This window comes from Anastrepha obliqua, chromosome 2 (assembly GCF_027943255.1).
Source record: "Anastrepha obliqua isolate idAnaObli1 chromosome 2, idAnaObli1_1.0, whole genome shotgun sequence".
Lineage (NCBI taxonomy): Eukaryota > Metazoa > Arthropoda > Insecta > Diptera > Tephritidae > Anastrepha > Anastrepha obliqua.
In genome coordinates, this window is record NC_072893.1 from 32,151,973 (window position 1) to 32,168,053 (window position 16,081).

The 16,081-nt window shown below is 37.7% G+C and overlaps 1 protein-coding gene across 3 annotated transcripts in view; it reads left to right on the forward strand.

Moving 5' to 3' along the window:
- LOC129239358 (T-box transcription factor TBX1) overlaps window positions 1–15,553 on the forward strand; it is a 33,954-nt gene extending 18,401 nt beyond the window's left edge. For 2 of the 3 annotated variants that reach the window (XM_054874809.1, XM_054874810.1), the window contains 4 exons: window positions 3,566–3,727; window positions 6,858–6,925; window positions 12,490–12,641; window positions 14,543–15,553. In XM_054874809.1, coding sequence (XP_054730784.1) covers window positions 3,566–3,727; window positions 6,858–6,925; window positions 12,490–12,641; window positions 14,543–15,366 — 1,206 coding nt within the window. In that variant the 3' untranslated portion in view covers window positions 15,367–15,553. The remainder of the gene's footprint in view (window positions 1–3,565; window positions 3,728–6,857; window positions 6,926–12,489; window positions 12,642–14,542) is intronic. The other variant, XM_054874811.1, reaches the window with a different exon arrangement.
- Window positions 15,554–16,081: the final 528 nt, after the last annotated feature.

The window sequence follows — 16,081 nt, forward strand, 5'->3', positions numbered from 1 at the left end:
TGCCACTCGGTTCAGTGTCCCATCGGCTTTGCCATCGCAGCATGAATACCATTCGAAAGTCTCGAATCTCCGCGCCGAGCCAACAAAATGATAGATGATCGCCCCACGGCAGGCAATGGCAAACCTTCGACTGTATTTCTGCAATGAAAAAGCTCCTCACAAAAAATATCTGTTGTTCGGAGTCGTCTTAAAACTGTAGGTCTCTCGACTTTGTGGAGCAACTTCAAGACGTTCACCACAATTAGAAGGAGGAATTCGACCAAACACTAAAAAACGCTGTAAACGATAATTATATAATATATATCTATATGCGTAATACAGGGTCCGGCACTCGAATTGTAACCAATTAAAAAGGCCATAAATTTAGTTTGGAAAATTAGTTTTATTCAATTCAAAGTAAAAATGTGTGAAAATAATACAAAATTAAGAATCAATTAACTTTTGCTCGATATGACCACCTTTTGTCTTGACTATGGCCTTGAGCGGTCCAGAAACGAATCGCAAGCTCCCCGAATGTGACTTGCAGGTATTTTAGCCCACTCGCGGACAATGGTTTCTCTTAGCGCCTCGAGACTCGTGAATCTTTTAGTTCGGACCTTCCTCTCCAAATGGCCTAAAGAAAATAATCCATCGGATTCGCGTCTGGTGAATTTGAGAGCCATTGTGTGGACTTTATGAAGTTCGGAACGTTGTTTTTTTAGTCATTCTTGTTTCACTCGAGCTATGTGAGCTGGGGCCGTGCCCTGTTGAAAGGTCTGGTCCATGGTCTGCCACCGGTTAAAGACCATTACCTGTGGCAGGTGATGTCTGCTTAAATTCCCGTTCGAACGGTCGGTCAAATATACCCTATCGTTTTGGGAGTTTACGAATTGCTCGATTTGAAACAATTTTTCGTCAGAGAACACAATGTTTGGAAATTTACCAGTTTCGGCCAAGCGAAGCAACTCCTTCTCTCTTTCAAGTCTGACTTGTTGCTGATTTGCTTTGGATCTTGTAGGGCTGCGCCTTTTGGATCTTGTAAGGCTTCACTTTGAACTCATTTTCCAGTATGAGGCGGATGCTACGGTTAGATATTTTCAGTTCCTGCACCATTGACACTTTGTCGGCGGCACTCATAACTCGAACAAATCTAGACCGATTGATTTGGGATTTTATCTGTATTTTCACAATTACATTATGCATGGACTAAGACTTAAAATATATAATAATTTTTTGAAAAAACAAGTTTATTGGGATTTTACTGATTTTTAACAAAATTCAATATATTCCGTCAACGAAAAATTATGCAGCGGCCATATTCTTTTATATTATTTTAAAATACAATACAAAAAACGTTTATTACCCATGTAGTAAAGAACATGTTTCAGAGTTTCGATTTATTTTATTTTCCACCCGAAAGTTTCCAAAAAATTCCTACTTTTTGCTAGTATGCCGTTGGCTATCCCTTGAAGTTTTCTCTTTCAGTATTGCACTGTCGAAAACGCATAGACATTTTGAATATTCTCTATAGAAAGGGTAAGAGTTCTGTGGTGTTTTGAAAATTCCATGATGTTGCGCAGTGGCAAAGTGATTTTACCATCAAGAACATAAAATTTGATGTCCTTGAATTTCTTTGTTTGAAGTCTTTGGAAGGTTGTAGGCTAATATCCCGCACATTTCAGAATTGAGGGACGAAATTCGAACGCCCACACATGTTTTCGACGAGAAAAAGGGCCCACGAGAGTTGACAGTCTTCAAACATTTTATCGAAAATTTCTAAAAAAGTCGTAATGTACCCATTTATGGGGATTGCCTCCCAACCATCAAAAAACATCAGAACTTTTCAAAAAACTCTGCGCTTGCTTCCGAATTGAAAAATAGTAAATAGTAATGGTAAAGTCAGGCGGTCTTGAGCGTATGAAGTTCTCACAAAATTATTCAATAGATACCTCCAAAAATTTTCTCAGTATTTAACTGAAAAAATCTTAGTTTCTTTCAAAGGATGATGGTGACTGCTGAGTCTCACTTCGTGAGGCATAAGAGCTTTTACTAGTTACCTTGCCGAACCATATGGTTGCCAACTTATTATGAATCAAATATCTTGGGAAAGAACGAGCAAAAACATGGGTTACGTAAATTTGATAAGAACTCGCTTCGGATGTTGATGGGAAAGTATATCCGCTATATTTGCGGGTTTGAGCACATTATCAATTAAGGTGTTCCGGACAATGAGAAGACGACTCTTTTTAGGATACAGATATAAAGATAGATAAATAATAAAATGAGTAAATGGATGTTTGCTCGAGCTCCTCCTCCTATGTGTGGGGGCGTGTTGATATTCACCAATTGGAGGGACCTATAGATTTAAACCGATTCCAAACGACAAACGGTTTTTTTATGAGGAGCTTTTTCTGGGAGAAATACACTCGGAAGTTTGCCGTTGCCTGCCGAGGGGTCACCGCTGTTAGAAACAACTTTATACACAATAGATAGTTTAATGAATAACAGTTCGTCAGCTCTGGGGTCTAAGTTACATAGGCCGTCACAAATGCCTCAGGGTGCGGTGACTGTTAATTGTATAGAAAATCAAACGGAGAAGAGAAATTAGTTTTAATAATAGATAATGTTTGTCTGCATAAATAGCGCAGGGATTGTAGCTTTTTGTTGAGGACAAATATAAACAAAATTGTGGATTTGAATTGATAGGGCCAAAGTGTGAATGATGAAATAGTGGCATCTGAGAAACGGGCGATCAAAGTTAAAGAGTAAGAGGCAGAAGTGAAGCCACTTGGCACTGAAGTAAACAAAAATGCATGAAAGCATATTTTTACCACTGGACACTACTGCAATAGGTTATTATAATTTGGTACACAAAACAGTGGTTTGTAGAGATATAGACAAAAAAGGTTAGGGGTAGTCAGAGGCCCGAAAAATTAATGATTTTCAAATATTTTTTTTGCTAGCCAATTGCTTTATTTTATTTATTTTATAAAAATAAAAACATAGCATTAATACATCAGGTTTCGACTTGACTTTAGCAAAATAATCTTTAGCAAGATAATCTTGTGCCTTATCGAAGGTTTTGTTTTCAAAATTAACCGTATGGCGGTCTCAGCAAATATTTTACAGATTTGCGAGAAAAAAACCGACAATTAATTGTTTAAAAAAATCGAAATTTTTGAAAAAAATTGCCTTCGATCAGGCACGAGTTTTTTATGTTTTTCAAAAGCAGTATACATTTTATTGAAATCTACCAATCGGGTTTTAAGTTACAGTGATCACCAGTTCAAAAAACATAGTTTTGAGAAAAACGCATTTAAAGTTTCTGTTTTTGTTTGTTTTTGCACGAGCGCCTTTTGTTAATTGTCGGAATCACTTCAAATTTTCACACAGTATTTTTTATATATTATACTTTAAGAAAATGAAAAAAAAAAATTTTTTTTGAAACTGACTACCCATAACCCCTTAAAAAATATTAAATAATACATATGCTTGCCTAAAAAATTATGTATGTTTCTTTTTTCGAAAACATAAAATATTTATTTTCTTTGTGTTGCAAATTAAATTTTTTCATTTTTGTTTTTAGATAATCTTAAACTCCATGCATCGATACCAGCCTCGCTTTCACATCGTTTACCTGCCACCGAAAAATAACTCACTGGATGAGAATGAACATTCGAGCCACTTCCGCACATTCATCTTTCCGGAGACATCCTTCACCGCCGTCACTGCATACCAAAATCAACGCGTAAGTCTCATATGAAATTTTTGAAATTTTAGCATCAAATTCTATTAAATTATTTGAGCAGTTCAATAAGAGCCAATGGAGAAACGGTATGCCGTATTGAAATATTTATTTTATTTCCCCAGTTTTATGGGGATAAATTAGATGAATTCTGCGCGTCAAGTAGCTATGTATACTTACTTGTACGACTGTAGAGTGTGTATGTATGTATATGCACCAACAACCCCATAGATTCTAATTATCTCTTTCTTAATTTATAAAGTGGTGAAAGTTTTTCATCAAATTCAATGTCCTAATTTCTGCTTTTCAAACTTATTCAAATTCCCCAAATTTAATTTCGATTTTTTTCTGGTTGTAATGGCTTACTTTTTATAACTTATGAGTACTTATATATGTATGTGTGTACATACCAGTGTATACAAATATGCGTACGTCGCGAAACAATCGAGCGATACCGGCAACATATGGTTTACCCATTTATACATTTGTGTGTTGCTCCAGCCATATTCTTTACATTTGCTTTATACATTATGCGAAATAATTTATTGCAATCATTATTTCGATAATTTGAAATGCATAGCATAAGTATAATGGAAGCTTATAAATACATACATATAAATATACATAAGTACATATGCACGTTTGAGTCCACAATATTAGTGAACGTTTTTGTAGTTTTTGTTTTTTAAGATAACCGTTTATTTTTCTCAACAATTTATTGTTCTCAACGTTCAAAGAATATTTATCATATAGACCAAATTTCCGATGATTTAAAATTATTATAGTACAAAGAGAGCACAGCTAGCTAGCTTATTCGCTCGATGCCACGATGTACAAATTTGGACGAGTACATATGTGAATATGTGTGAAATGAGCGGGCAGAATTCTGCTCGGTGACGTGGCAGCCGAAGTTACTCTCACAAACATGGTAATCTACCATCGTTGAATTCATTCATCCGATAGAGAGGTTGTCATTATATGCATGACGAAGGCAAGCTTCATTTATATTTGTAAAATGAATTGCAAATTAATGATTCCCCGCCATATAACAAAGTACCGTTCAATAGTCTAAATTCGTTTAAATAAAACTGCAGTTTTTTAATAAAAAAAGATTTACTCTGTTTGCGTAGGAGCGTCAACCAAAGGATAGTCGTGGACTCAGTCCAGCAGTGCAAAATTTTGATAGAAGACATCGGAGGAGCATCACTAGACTACTTCGGCCTCTTCTGATATGTTGCCGTTGTCGAAAAGTGTTTTACGCAAACTTTTTCGCCTGGTTTTAATGAAGTGCCACACGGTTTTATCTAATATTTTCTTTCAATTTCTTTGTCGTTGTCTTTCATTTGCGATATGGAACTAACTTAGCGTCCTCTTTTGCCCACGTTTTATAGCATAACAAAACAGTATTGCCTGCTTACTTTTTTTTAGCAAAAGTTTTCATTTCTAAGCTTTCAAATTCTTTTGCTTTAGAATTTGTTATAAATAATATTGGGTATGGGAATAAGTTTCCGCCCTCGTAAAAGAGGTGTCGCTGCTGATTCTATTTTTGAGTTCACTCTAGTAATTTGCTGGCGATTTGAAGGTATATATGTGAGATCTCGATCGCAGTAGTTGACACTCGTTTGAAGCGTAAAGATCCTTTTTTATCTGATGTCAAAAATGTTGATGCCTACGTTCGCCCCGAAAAAACAGCATTTGCGGGAAGTCATGCTTCTTTATTACCTCTTAAAGAAAAGTGCAGCTGAAATGTGTCGTATATTGACCAGAATTTACGGTAATCACGCACCGTCAAATAGAACTTCTAAAGAGTGGTTTCGACGCTTCCAAGGGGAAATTTCGTCGTGAGTGATAAAGAGCGCGAAGGGGCACCGAAAAAATTCGAAGATACTCAACTACAACAATTATTGGATGAAGACGCATGTCGCACCCTCAACCGTCGGTAAACGTTTGCATGCGATGGGAATGGTCTAGAGCGCAGGTAACTGAGTGGCACATCAGTTGAAGGAGAGGGATATCGAGAGACGTTTGGTAGCGTGTGAGATGCTTCTGGAATGCCAAAAAAAAAAAAAAGGTTTTCTGCATCGCATCGTTGGTGGCGATGATATTATGATAACCCTAAGTGTCGGCGGCTGCCGTAGCCGAATGGGTTGGTGCGTGACTACCATTCGGAATTTACAGAGAGAACTTCGGTTCGAATCTCGGTGAAACACCAAAATTAAAAAAAAGATTTTACTAATAGCGTTCGCCCCTCGGCAGGCAATGGCAAACCTCCGAGTGTATTTCTGCCATGAAAAAGCTCCTCATAAAAATATCTGCCGTTCGGAGTCGGCTTGAAACTGTAAGTCCCTCCATTTGTGGAACAACATGGTGAACCAGGTCCATCGACAGCGAAAAAAGATATTCATTCTTCAAAGGTTATGTTGTGCATCTGGTGGGATCAGAAGGGTGTCATCTATTATGAACTCCTTAGATCATCTGAAACCATCACTGCCGATCGTTACCTACTGCAGCTAATGCTTTTGAATCGAGCTCTCAAAGAAAAGCGGGCGGAATGGGACGGTAGACATGACTAACTGATTTTGCTGCATGACAACGCCAGGCCAGACGTTGCTAAATCGCTTCAGAAATATTTAGAGGGATTGAATTGGGAAATCTTGCCTCACCCGTCGTATTCCCCCGATATTGCACTTTGGATTACCATCTGTTCCGATCAATGCAGCCAGCCATTATTGGAGAGCGGCTAACTTCTTACGAGAGCATCGCACACTGGCTCAATGAATGGATCAAGTCAAAAGGACTTGAATTTTTCGTCAGAGGAATCCGTATGCTGCCTGAAAGATGGAGTGAAGTTGTAGCTTCTAATGGCGCAATCTTCACATAACGTCCTATATTATTTAATTGTTTCAATAATTCGTAACTTTGGCTAATAAAATAATTTGATCGATTTTTTTCCTGATGATATTCTGAAACTATATTCTTAATGGCCATCTGCACGCTCTTTCTCTTTCACACACTTTTACGATTCAGTTTTCACACATCCAGGTCGGATTAAGTTATTGAATGTGTTTTAGGATACTGTAAAATACGCAAATTACAACTTTTCTTAATAAATTCATTTTTCTTTCAATTTCAGGTTACTCAACTTAAAATTGTCAGTAATCCTTTTGCCAAAGGCTTCCGTGATGATGGGACCAATGATGTGTAAGTAATTATTTATATTAATACAAAACACGAAAACAATAGTTTATAAAACGAAGTGTCAACATACACAATTATATACATATGTATGCGTGTATATTCATGCAGATGGGAGAGTATAGCAGTAAACGCTCTCCAACATAAAATTCTGAAATTATGCGTTTGATGAAGCCTCACACTTTTTCATGTATTCATACACACATTCACATACGTACATATTTGAGCACATAATTTTCTTACAATAAAACATTGTTTATGATAGGATTTTTTGTGTTGATAACTTGACCCAATTAATACCCGAACAAATCTCGACGAAATGTCAGACACAATGACGACGGCATGCAAGTGGCTTTGTGCAACAGCAAAAACAGCAACGGCACGTCAAAAAGGGCACCGTGCAACATGTTATTTGGCACTATGCGCAACTAGGCAACAGGCGCAGCAGTGCATGTGGGAGTAGGGCATGTGCACAAACATTAAAGCGCTGAACTCAAAATCAAACAAATCACTTCCAAAATCACAGCCGTCATATTTTAAACGTTGCTTTTATAAATACAACAAACAAATCCCAAGTATTTTTGAGAAATGCGGAACTTTTTTTTCGTTCGTACATATTTTATTTTTCATTTATTTATAGTAGAAAAAAGCTCACACTAACAATAACTCACAAAAATATGCGCGCGTAAGTTTGTTTGTCTGCATAAATAGCGCAGGGATTGTAGCTTTTTTGTTGAGGACAAATATAAACAAAATGTGGATTTGAATTGATAGGGCCAAAGTGTGAATGATGAAATAGTGGCATCTGAGAAACGGGCGATCAAAGTTGAAGAGTAAGAGGCAGAAGTGAAGCCACTTGGCACTGAAGTAAACAAAAATGCACGAAAGCATATTTTTACCACTGGACACTACTGCAATGGGTTATTAAAATTTGGTACACATAACAGTGGTTTGTAGAGATATAGACAAAAAAGGTTAGGGGTAGTCAGAGGCCCGAAAAATTGATGATTTTCAAATATTTTTTCGCTAGCCAATTGCTTTATTTTACAAAAATAAAAACAATGCATTAATACATCATGTTTCGACTCGAAATTAGCAAAATTTCAAAAAAACAAAAAAAAATTATAATTGTAAAAGTACTCGCTGTTTATGTGGAGCCAATTTCTCCAGAAGTCCCTTGCGGTGATCATCACAAGTCCTTGGAAGTTCATCTAAAATCAATCGGTCAAGAAAATTAGTTTTATTAATAGATAATCTTGTGTCTGATTGAAGGTTTTTTTTTTTAAATTAACGATTGGCGGACTCAGGAAATATTTTTCAGATTTTCGACAAAAAAACCGACAATTAATTGATAAAAAAAATCTCGAAAATAAAAAAAACCTTCGATCAGGCACGTGCTTTTTATGTTTTTCAAAAGCAGTATACATTTTATTGAAATCTACCAATCGGGTTTTAAGTTACAGTGATCACCAGTTCAAAAAACATAGTTTTGAGAAAAACGCATTTAAAGTTTTTGTTTTTTGTTTTTGCCCGAGTGCCCTTTGTTAATTGTTAAATAACTCGAAAATTATTTGTGGGAATCACTTCAATTTTTCACACAATGTTTTTAAGATAAAGGGTGTTTTTTTTAGAGGTTAGGTTTTCAAGATGAAGTAAAACGTATATAATTTAATGTTATGGCCAAGAATGGCAAAGGGTTTGCCATTATGTTTTAAAAATGATTTCGGGCAAGTGGCCGCCGCGGCTGGCTCGAATAAATTCCAGCCGAGAGGCCCAATTTTCGACCACTTTTTGCAGCAATTGGGGCCGTATGTCAGCAATAACGCGCCGAATATTCTCTTCCAAGACGTCAATCGTCTCGGGCTTATCTGCGTAGACAAGCGACTTCACATAGCCCCACAAGAAATAGTCCAGCGGTGTTATATCGCACGACCTTGGAGGCCACGCCATAGGTCCACGGCGCGAGATAATGCGCTCACCAAAAGTTTCCTTCAATAAATCGATTGTTGCGTTGGCTGTATGGCATGTAGCGCCGTCTTGTTGGAACCAAAGGTCGTCCACATCAACATCGTCCAATTCAGGCACGAAAAAGTCATTAATCATGGCTCTATAGCGCTCTCCATTGACTGTAACATTATGGCCGGCTTCATTTTTAATGAAATATGGACCAATGATTCCCTCTGCCCATAGAGCACACCAAACAGTGACTTTTTGAGGATGTAACGGCGTCTCAGCAATGGCTTGTGGATTATATTCACTCCAAATGCGACAATTTTGCTTATTGACATACCCATTCAACCAAAAGTGAGCTTCATCACCGAACTAAATTTTCTTCGATGCGTCGCGCGAACCGAACCACTATTTTCGTAATAAATTTGCGCGATTTGCAAACGTTGTTCAGGTGTAAGTCTATTCATTATGAAATGGCAAACCAAACTGAGCATAAATCAAGTGACAGCTGTCAAAAAGACCATCTACGAAAAAAGTAGTGCCAACTTGAAAACCTAACCTCTAAAAAAAACATCCTTTACTATACTTTAAGAAAACGCAAAAAAAATCCAATTGATGCAAAATCCAAAAAATCCAACCCCTAACCCCATAATACGTACAAAAATGTTCCGAATGGCAGGACGAATTGATTAAGTGGCGCCTCTCTATCCGTTCGTCCACATGTCATTATAAAGGTTGATCAGATTGGAGGTACTTTTTCCAATAAGGTTGTTTTCACAGATCAGGCATGACTACTGCCAAACTAAATACATACTTTTTTTCAGTATTCATTGACATTTCATCATGGAAAGACTTTTTTTTGTCGGGACAACTAGCAAATGCAGCACTCAGACATTAATTAAGTCCATTGCACTACACTTGGATTCCCTTTAAATTATACCCGATCTCCGAAGAAATCTGAGTAGATCTTATGGTGCCAAGGAGCCAAGGTGGTCGATTCTTAACACATCAGTGCCAAACCTCAAACCTGATTCGAGCGAAGGCAGGGCAGACGCACAGGAAATGGTCCGTCGTCTCATCCTCCTCTTCACAAGCTGGGCAGAGTACACTGTTTGAGATGCCTACCTTTTCCATGTGCTTCGCCCCCAGAAATTGGCCCCTCATCTGCTTAATGACAGGAGGATTTGCGACACTCGATCGGACATTACAGGTAACATCAGTTTAGTCCATCTGCAGTCTCTCCCAGCCTGCCAAGCTGGCTTGTGAGTTGCAGGGTGGGTTACCCTATGTCTACCGACATAGGTCCCGGGACACGTGGGTGACGAGACCTCTGACTCCTCAGCTAGGATGGGCCTATGTCCACCGACATAGATCAGTCTGGATTTACAGGTCTCGACTACTCCTGATGTGGTTGGGAGGCTGTCTAAGGCCATGAGCGCGGCTTGGCTGTCGCTGCAGACACATATAGATCTGCCTCTCCATCTGTTTTCCACAACAAAGTTCATCGCTTCTTGAACAGCATACATGGAAAGACTTACGCCTCAACATCGTTTACAAATCGTACAATGTATTAGGAAAATCGACGGTCTGTGAAAAGTATTCATCGCGCGCTCAAGCCATGGTGTACATAACCGTTTAGCGATGAGGCCAATTTTTGGTTTAATTGCTACGTTAATAAGAAACATTGCAATATTTGGGCTGAAGAGCTACTCGAAGCCCTTCAAGAACAGCCATTGAATGCATTGAAAACAACCGTTTGGTGCGGCCTATGGGCTGAAGAAATCATCGGCCCATATTTATTCAAAGACGCCAATGTAATGGTGAAGTGGCGGAAGCTGTCGCGCCATGATAAAGTACTTTTTGATGCCGAAAAATGAAGTCCGTGAGCTCCACAACATTTACCATACATTCCGTGAAACAATAGATTTACTGTGTCGTCATTTCGGCGAACAAATTAACTTTCGTCTCGGACAAGTGGATTGGCCACTAAGATATGTGATAGCACGCCTTTGGACTTTTATTTGTGGGCGTATGTAAGGTCTAAATGCTTTGTGAATAAACCAGCTTCGATTGAGGCATTGGAAGTCAACATTACTAAAATTATTCACGAGATACCGACCGAAGTTCTCCAGTGAGTTATTCAAAATTGGTGCTTGCGCATGGCCGCATTAAGTCGCAGTTGCGTCCAACATTTGAAAGGGATTATCTTAAAAAAATAAATGTCATGAATGGTTTTACTCAAAAATAATGAAGATTACCCAATCAATTTCAATTTTTGTTGTTTCAAATTTCAAATCCGATACCTCTAAATTGATCGCCCTTTACAAGAGTTTAGATCATAATACTGGTAGACGCTATTTCAACTATGCGGTTCAAAATTATAAAAGTTCTTGCATTTTGCAAGCCATATGCTACCTTATTTACCTCGGACTGCTCTCTATGTAACTTAAACGAATTAGGAAACATAGCACACTTCTTAGGAAGGTACCCTATTTTTGAACAAATCAGATATCGGTGCTTTGGGCAATTCTACTTAGACTAAGATGAAGTGAATGATAGCTTGAATGGAATTGGTTCAGGCGCTTGGAATAGCCTAGTTTGGTTTGTCACTAGTGCTTTAAAATATAAACAGTTAATGTCAATTTAAATGTGTTTTTCCGACGGACGACCATTTGGGTCATTGTCGTATTTTCTTTAATAAATAGTTATTAACCCTTTGGGGACGGAGCCGCCCGACAGGCGAGTGTCGCTGAGGACGAGAGGTACTGGAGTGCGCAGTAAAGAAAATCAGATTCAAAGTAATATTCGTCAGAACTGTCACTATCTAACGTATCCTCTCTAGATCGCTTAGCCATTGTGCGTAGGACATATAAAATGCATAGAAAGCTTGCTGGTTCTTCTGGCAGTGACCCTGAGAGACTGAATCGATGAACTGAAATTCGTTCTATTCTACCGTCGTTTCACATCGTAAGTTTTTAAGAAAGCTAATGGGCTCTAATGTCTTTGAATGAAAACGTGACTCTTTTACTATGCCAATGCGTATCTCATCGATCAGAACGACAGACGTCGCCTACGAACTAATTTGGGGGCTAAATGCCGACACGCGTTCGCAACGGTTAAACGGCTTGGGCGACACTCATCCCCAAAAGGTTAAGATATTTATGTATATTTCCATAATAAAGAAAAAAGATTCTGTCTTATCATATTTGAAATAATCACAAAGTAAAAAAATAACTATGACTTTAACATTTCATTAAAGATATGCACAGCGTATAAAAAATTGGGTTTCGTCCGAACCCATATAGGCAATTTTTATATTACATTATTTTGATATAAAAGTTGAGTAAAAAAAGCATTTTCATTTGGGGTATGAAAAGTTGTTTATTTAAAAACAAAAACAAATCTAAAATTAGAAAAATGCGCAAAAGTTTGTATAAACAATATTTTTTTATTTTCATGCACATCTATGTGGTCATCATTTTTTATTTTATTTTATGATACCGAATTTTTCGAAATTATTGCTTTTTATTGTAAAATACTATATATTCTCATGAAAAATTATTTCTATTATTTTCATTAATTATAAGAAATGTTATTATATTTGATTTTTGATTTTTTAGCAATGCTGGACCTATGGGTATGTCTCAGATGAGTCACGAAAGTCAGGCTAGAATGAAGCAGCATAGTGCGCAACACCATCACCACCATCACCACCAACAACAGCAACTTCAGCAGCAGCAATTAAAAGCCAGCAGCAAAGATGCGAATTTAGGTAAATACAAAAATATGTATATCCTCAGTATATGTATTTACATATACATATGCACTCGTATATACAATACATATGTACAGGATGGCTCAAAATTAATCGTCCAATTTTGTTTTTAAATAACTTTCTTATTAAATAAAGAAAAATGATTTTGAGTGATGGAAATCTTTATTTTGACCTTTACGCACTCCATTGCTTGTCGGTCTGTATACTGCAACTTTTTTAGTTCACAAGTGTCAAATGTGACTGATGTCCGATGTCATTTGAAAAAATTATAAATCTTCCGAGAGGGTGATTAATTTTGCGCAACCTTGAACATACATATGTGGGCAGAAATAACATATTTACTGCTATTAGGGTGGCAAAGATTTAAGATTTAAAACATCGACAAAGGCACTTTTTCCAAGCGTGCATTTTTTTGACACATGACGAAACTATAGCTCAATTTATTTTCGAAAACCAGTTTATAATATACTAAATAAATAAATCTATACACTCGATTTGAAAAAGTGGGCAGGATTTATCAAAAATCAAAAAAAAAAAACATCAAGTCTCCTAAAAGCATAAATAATAAAAGCATTTTGAGCCGTAAGCCCTGGCAGCTAGTGCTCCTTTTTTATTGTAAAATAATAATTTATTGTTATTTTCCATATATTAAATAAATAAAATAAAAGCATTTTGAAATTTAAAATTATTATTTCGTCTTTATAAATGTAAAAAAGTCTATTCCTGCAAACCAACAAAAAAAAGCTGCAATAAGTTGTGCCATAGCCATGACGCCACGGCCGTAACCATAACCATAGCATTACCGTAACACAGCGTAGCCATAACATTACAGCATTTGAAGATTATTCATGCCGTAGTCATTAACAGCTGTTATTGAAGTAGACTTCATGAAACCATATGCTTCTTCTTCTTCTTAATTGGCGCCAGTCGTTTCTTTCTCGTGCTAACCGGCGCCAGTTGGAAGCACCAAGTGAAGCCAAGTCCTTCTTCACCTGATATTTCCAAAACAGAGGAGGCCTTCCTCTTCCTCTGCTACCACCAGCTGGTACCGTATCAAATACTTTCAGAACCGGAGCGTTTGTATCCATTCGGACGACTTGACCCAGCCAACGAAGCCGCTGGATCTTTATTCGGTGCGCTATCTCTATGTCGTCGTAAAGCTCATGCAGCTCATCGTTACATCGCCTACGATATTCGACGTGCAAAGATCCAAAAATCTTACGCAGAATCTTTCTCTCAAACACTCCAAGCTCCACTTCATCGAATGCTGTCATCGTATAAAGTCCTCTCTCGAAAACATTTGCTTTTTGTCATACAAATTTTATATTTTTTTTATAATTTTCCACTAAGTCAATTCATTTTTCGTCGTTCATTTCTAATACATAAGTTTTTATCGCAAATATCAAAACAAATGTCAAGTATTTTATAGCTGCTTACGGTTACGGGGGAAACCCAAAATTCTATAGATACATACGGCTACTGTTATGGTTATGTCGTTTTGGAGCGGCACCTATGATCGTTTGCACCGATGTCCATATGTTTGATCTGAACGGCTGATTGCTATGGTTACGGTTATGGCTAAGGTACGGCACCACCAATCGCAGCTTTAGACTTGGCAGCATTTTTCATATTCACTACAGAAATGTGTTTTTTTTTGTAATATAAAAATATATTCAAACCATCCCGCCCGAGTGTATTATACATAAAATTTGTGCACAAATTCTTAATATGCCCACATTTTTTATAAAAATTTAATTTATACGTTGTACGCATAGTAAATGAGTTTATTCCCCCTGCCGGTAAAACAGTCAGCGCAGCTTCGTAAATCCATCAACGCCTGCATTTAACGCAATTCATAATTAATTTTTTCCCCACTTTTCACAATCTGCTTCTTGCAGCAGTGGCTGAATTGGAAAATCATCAGAATGCATTGATCTCCGCACATGTGATTCAACCAGTAAGCGTTTCGCCCAGCGCGCCAGCCGCGGCCAACACCGCCACTACATCACCCGAGCTACTCAACTACCAACAATGTCTCTCCAATGGCGTCGGCGTCGGCGGCAGCAGCAGCAACATCAATGGTCATATGAATAGTAACGGTTTGATGCCACCAACTAGTGGTACTCACCATCATCATCACCATCAACATCACCATCTCGGTCAGCACAGCATCTCACCGAAACTTGATCATGCAGCAACAGCCACAGCCAGTACCGCAAACGCCGCTGCTACCAACAGCACCCCCAGTCCATACACACATGCCACTCTCACCGCACACAATGGCGGTGGTAGCACCAACGCTGCCGGCCTCATAACGCCCCACACTCACGCCCACACTCATCACTCGCACTTGAATATGAATCTCAGCGCCACCACTGCGAGTCAAATGATGCCAACGCCGGTCTCACAGTCACATGTGCCACACTCTCAGGTGATGGCCGCCAATATTTATTCCACAATTGGCCAGCCTTATGTGAGCGAGAATAGCAATTTCGGTGCCATCTATCATCATCAGCACTACCACAGCGGCTATGGGAACCCCTATGATAAGCTCAAAGTGGCAGGTCACATGCGTCCGACATCAGCCACTGCGGCTGGCAGTCCCACAGCGATGGCTTCAGCGGCGGCTAATGCTTATGGTATTAGCAGCTACCAGTCGTTTTATGGTTCACCACATCAGATGATGCGCCCCAATGGCTACATTGACTTGGTGCCACGGTAAATGTTTTGAGAAATTACGAGAGAAGAACCATAAAAAATGAAGAACCAGTGAACTATTGCAAGAAACAAATAGTCAATATTATTTCAATTCTAAGTGCAATTAAAATGTAATTTATTTTTATTTAAACTCAATCGAAAGTATTAGTTTGTTGAAGTCTTGTTTTTAAGTTCATCACGTAAATATTTTCTAGTGGATTATTTTTTGGTTAGTCATCCAAGAAAACATCTTAAGTAATGTTAGTGTCAAATTACAAAATCAAAAAATGGTAATTGTACATTTGTGTTTAATGACATTAGTTAATTTATTTGATTCATTTTTAGAAAATGCTTAATTTATTATTAATTAAATCATCTTTAGTGGTGTTAAATTCTTCGCTGTGTAATCTCGTTCGTATTTTAAGAAATAATCAATGCCAAAACAATTGTAAATATTTACATAAAGTATTTGAATGTAAAATAAAGAAAATTTATATAATTCTAATATACCCCATGACTTTATATTTTCTTCATTGTACCTATGTTTGTAGGAATTAATCGAAAGTTCTGAGAAATAATACCAATTTTGAAATTTCAAAGTATGTACCTCATCACTTGGGTTAGAGTTATAAAGGTTGGGTCATCGACAAGCTGATTAGATTAGATTTCTTTGGGGTTGGACAAATCCAAGAACTCAGTCAGGAAGACCATTGTACTATAACCGGATAGGATTATATGGT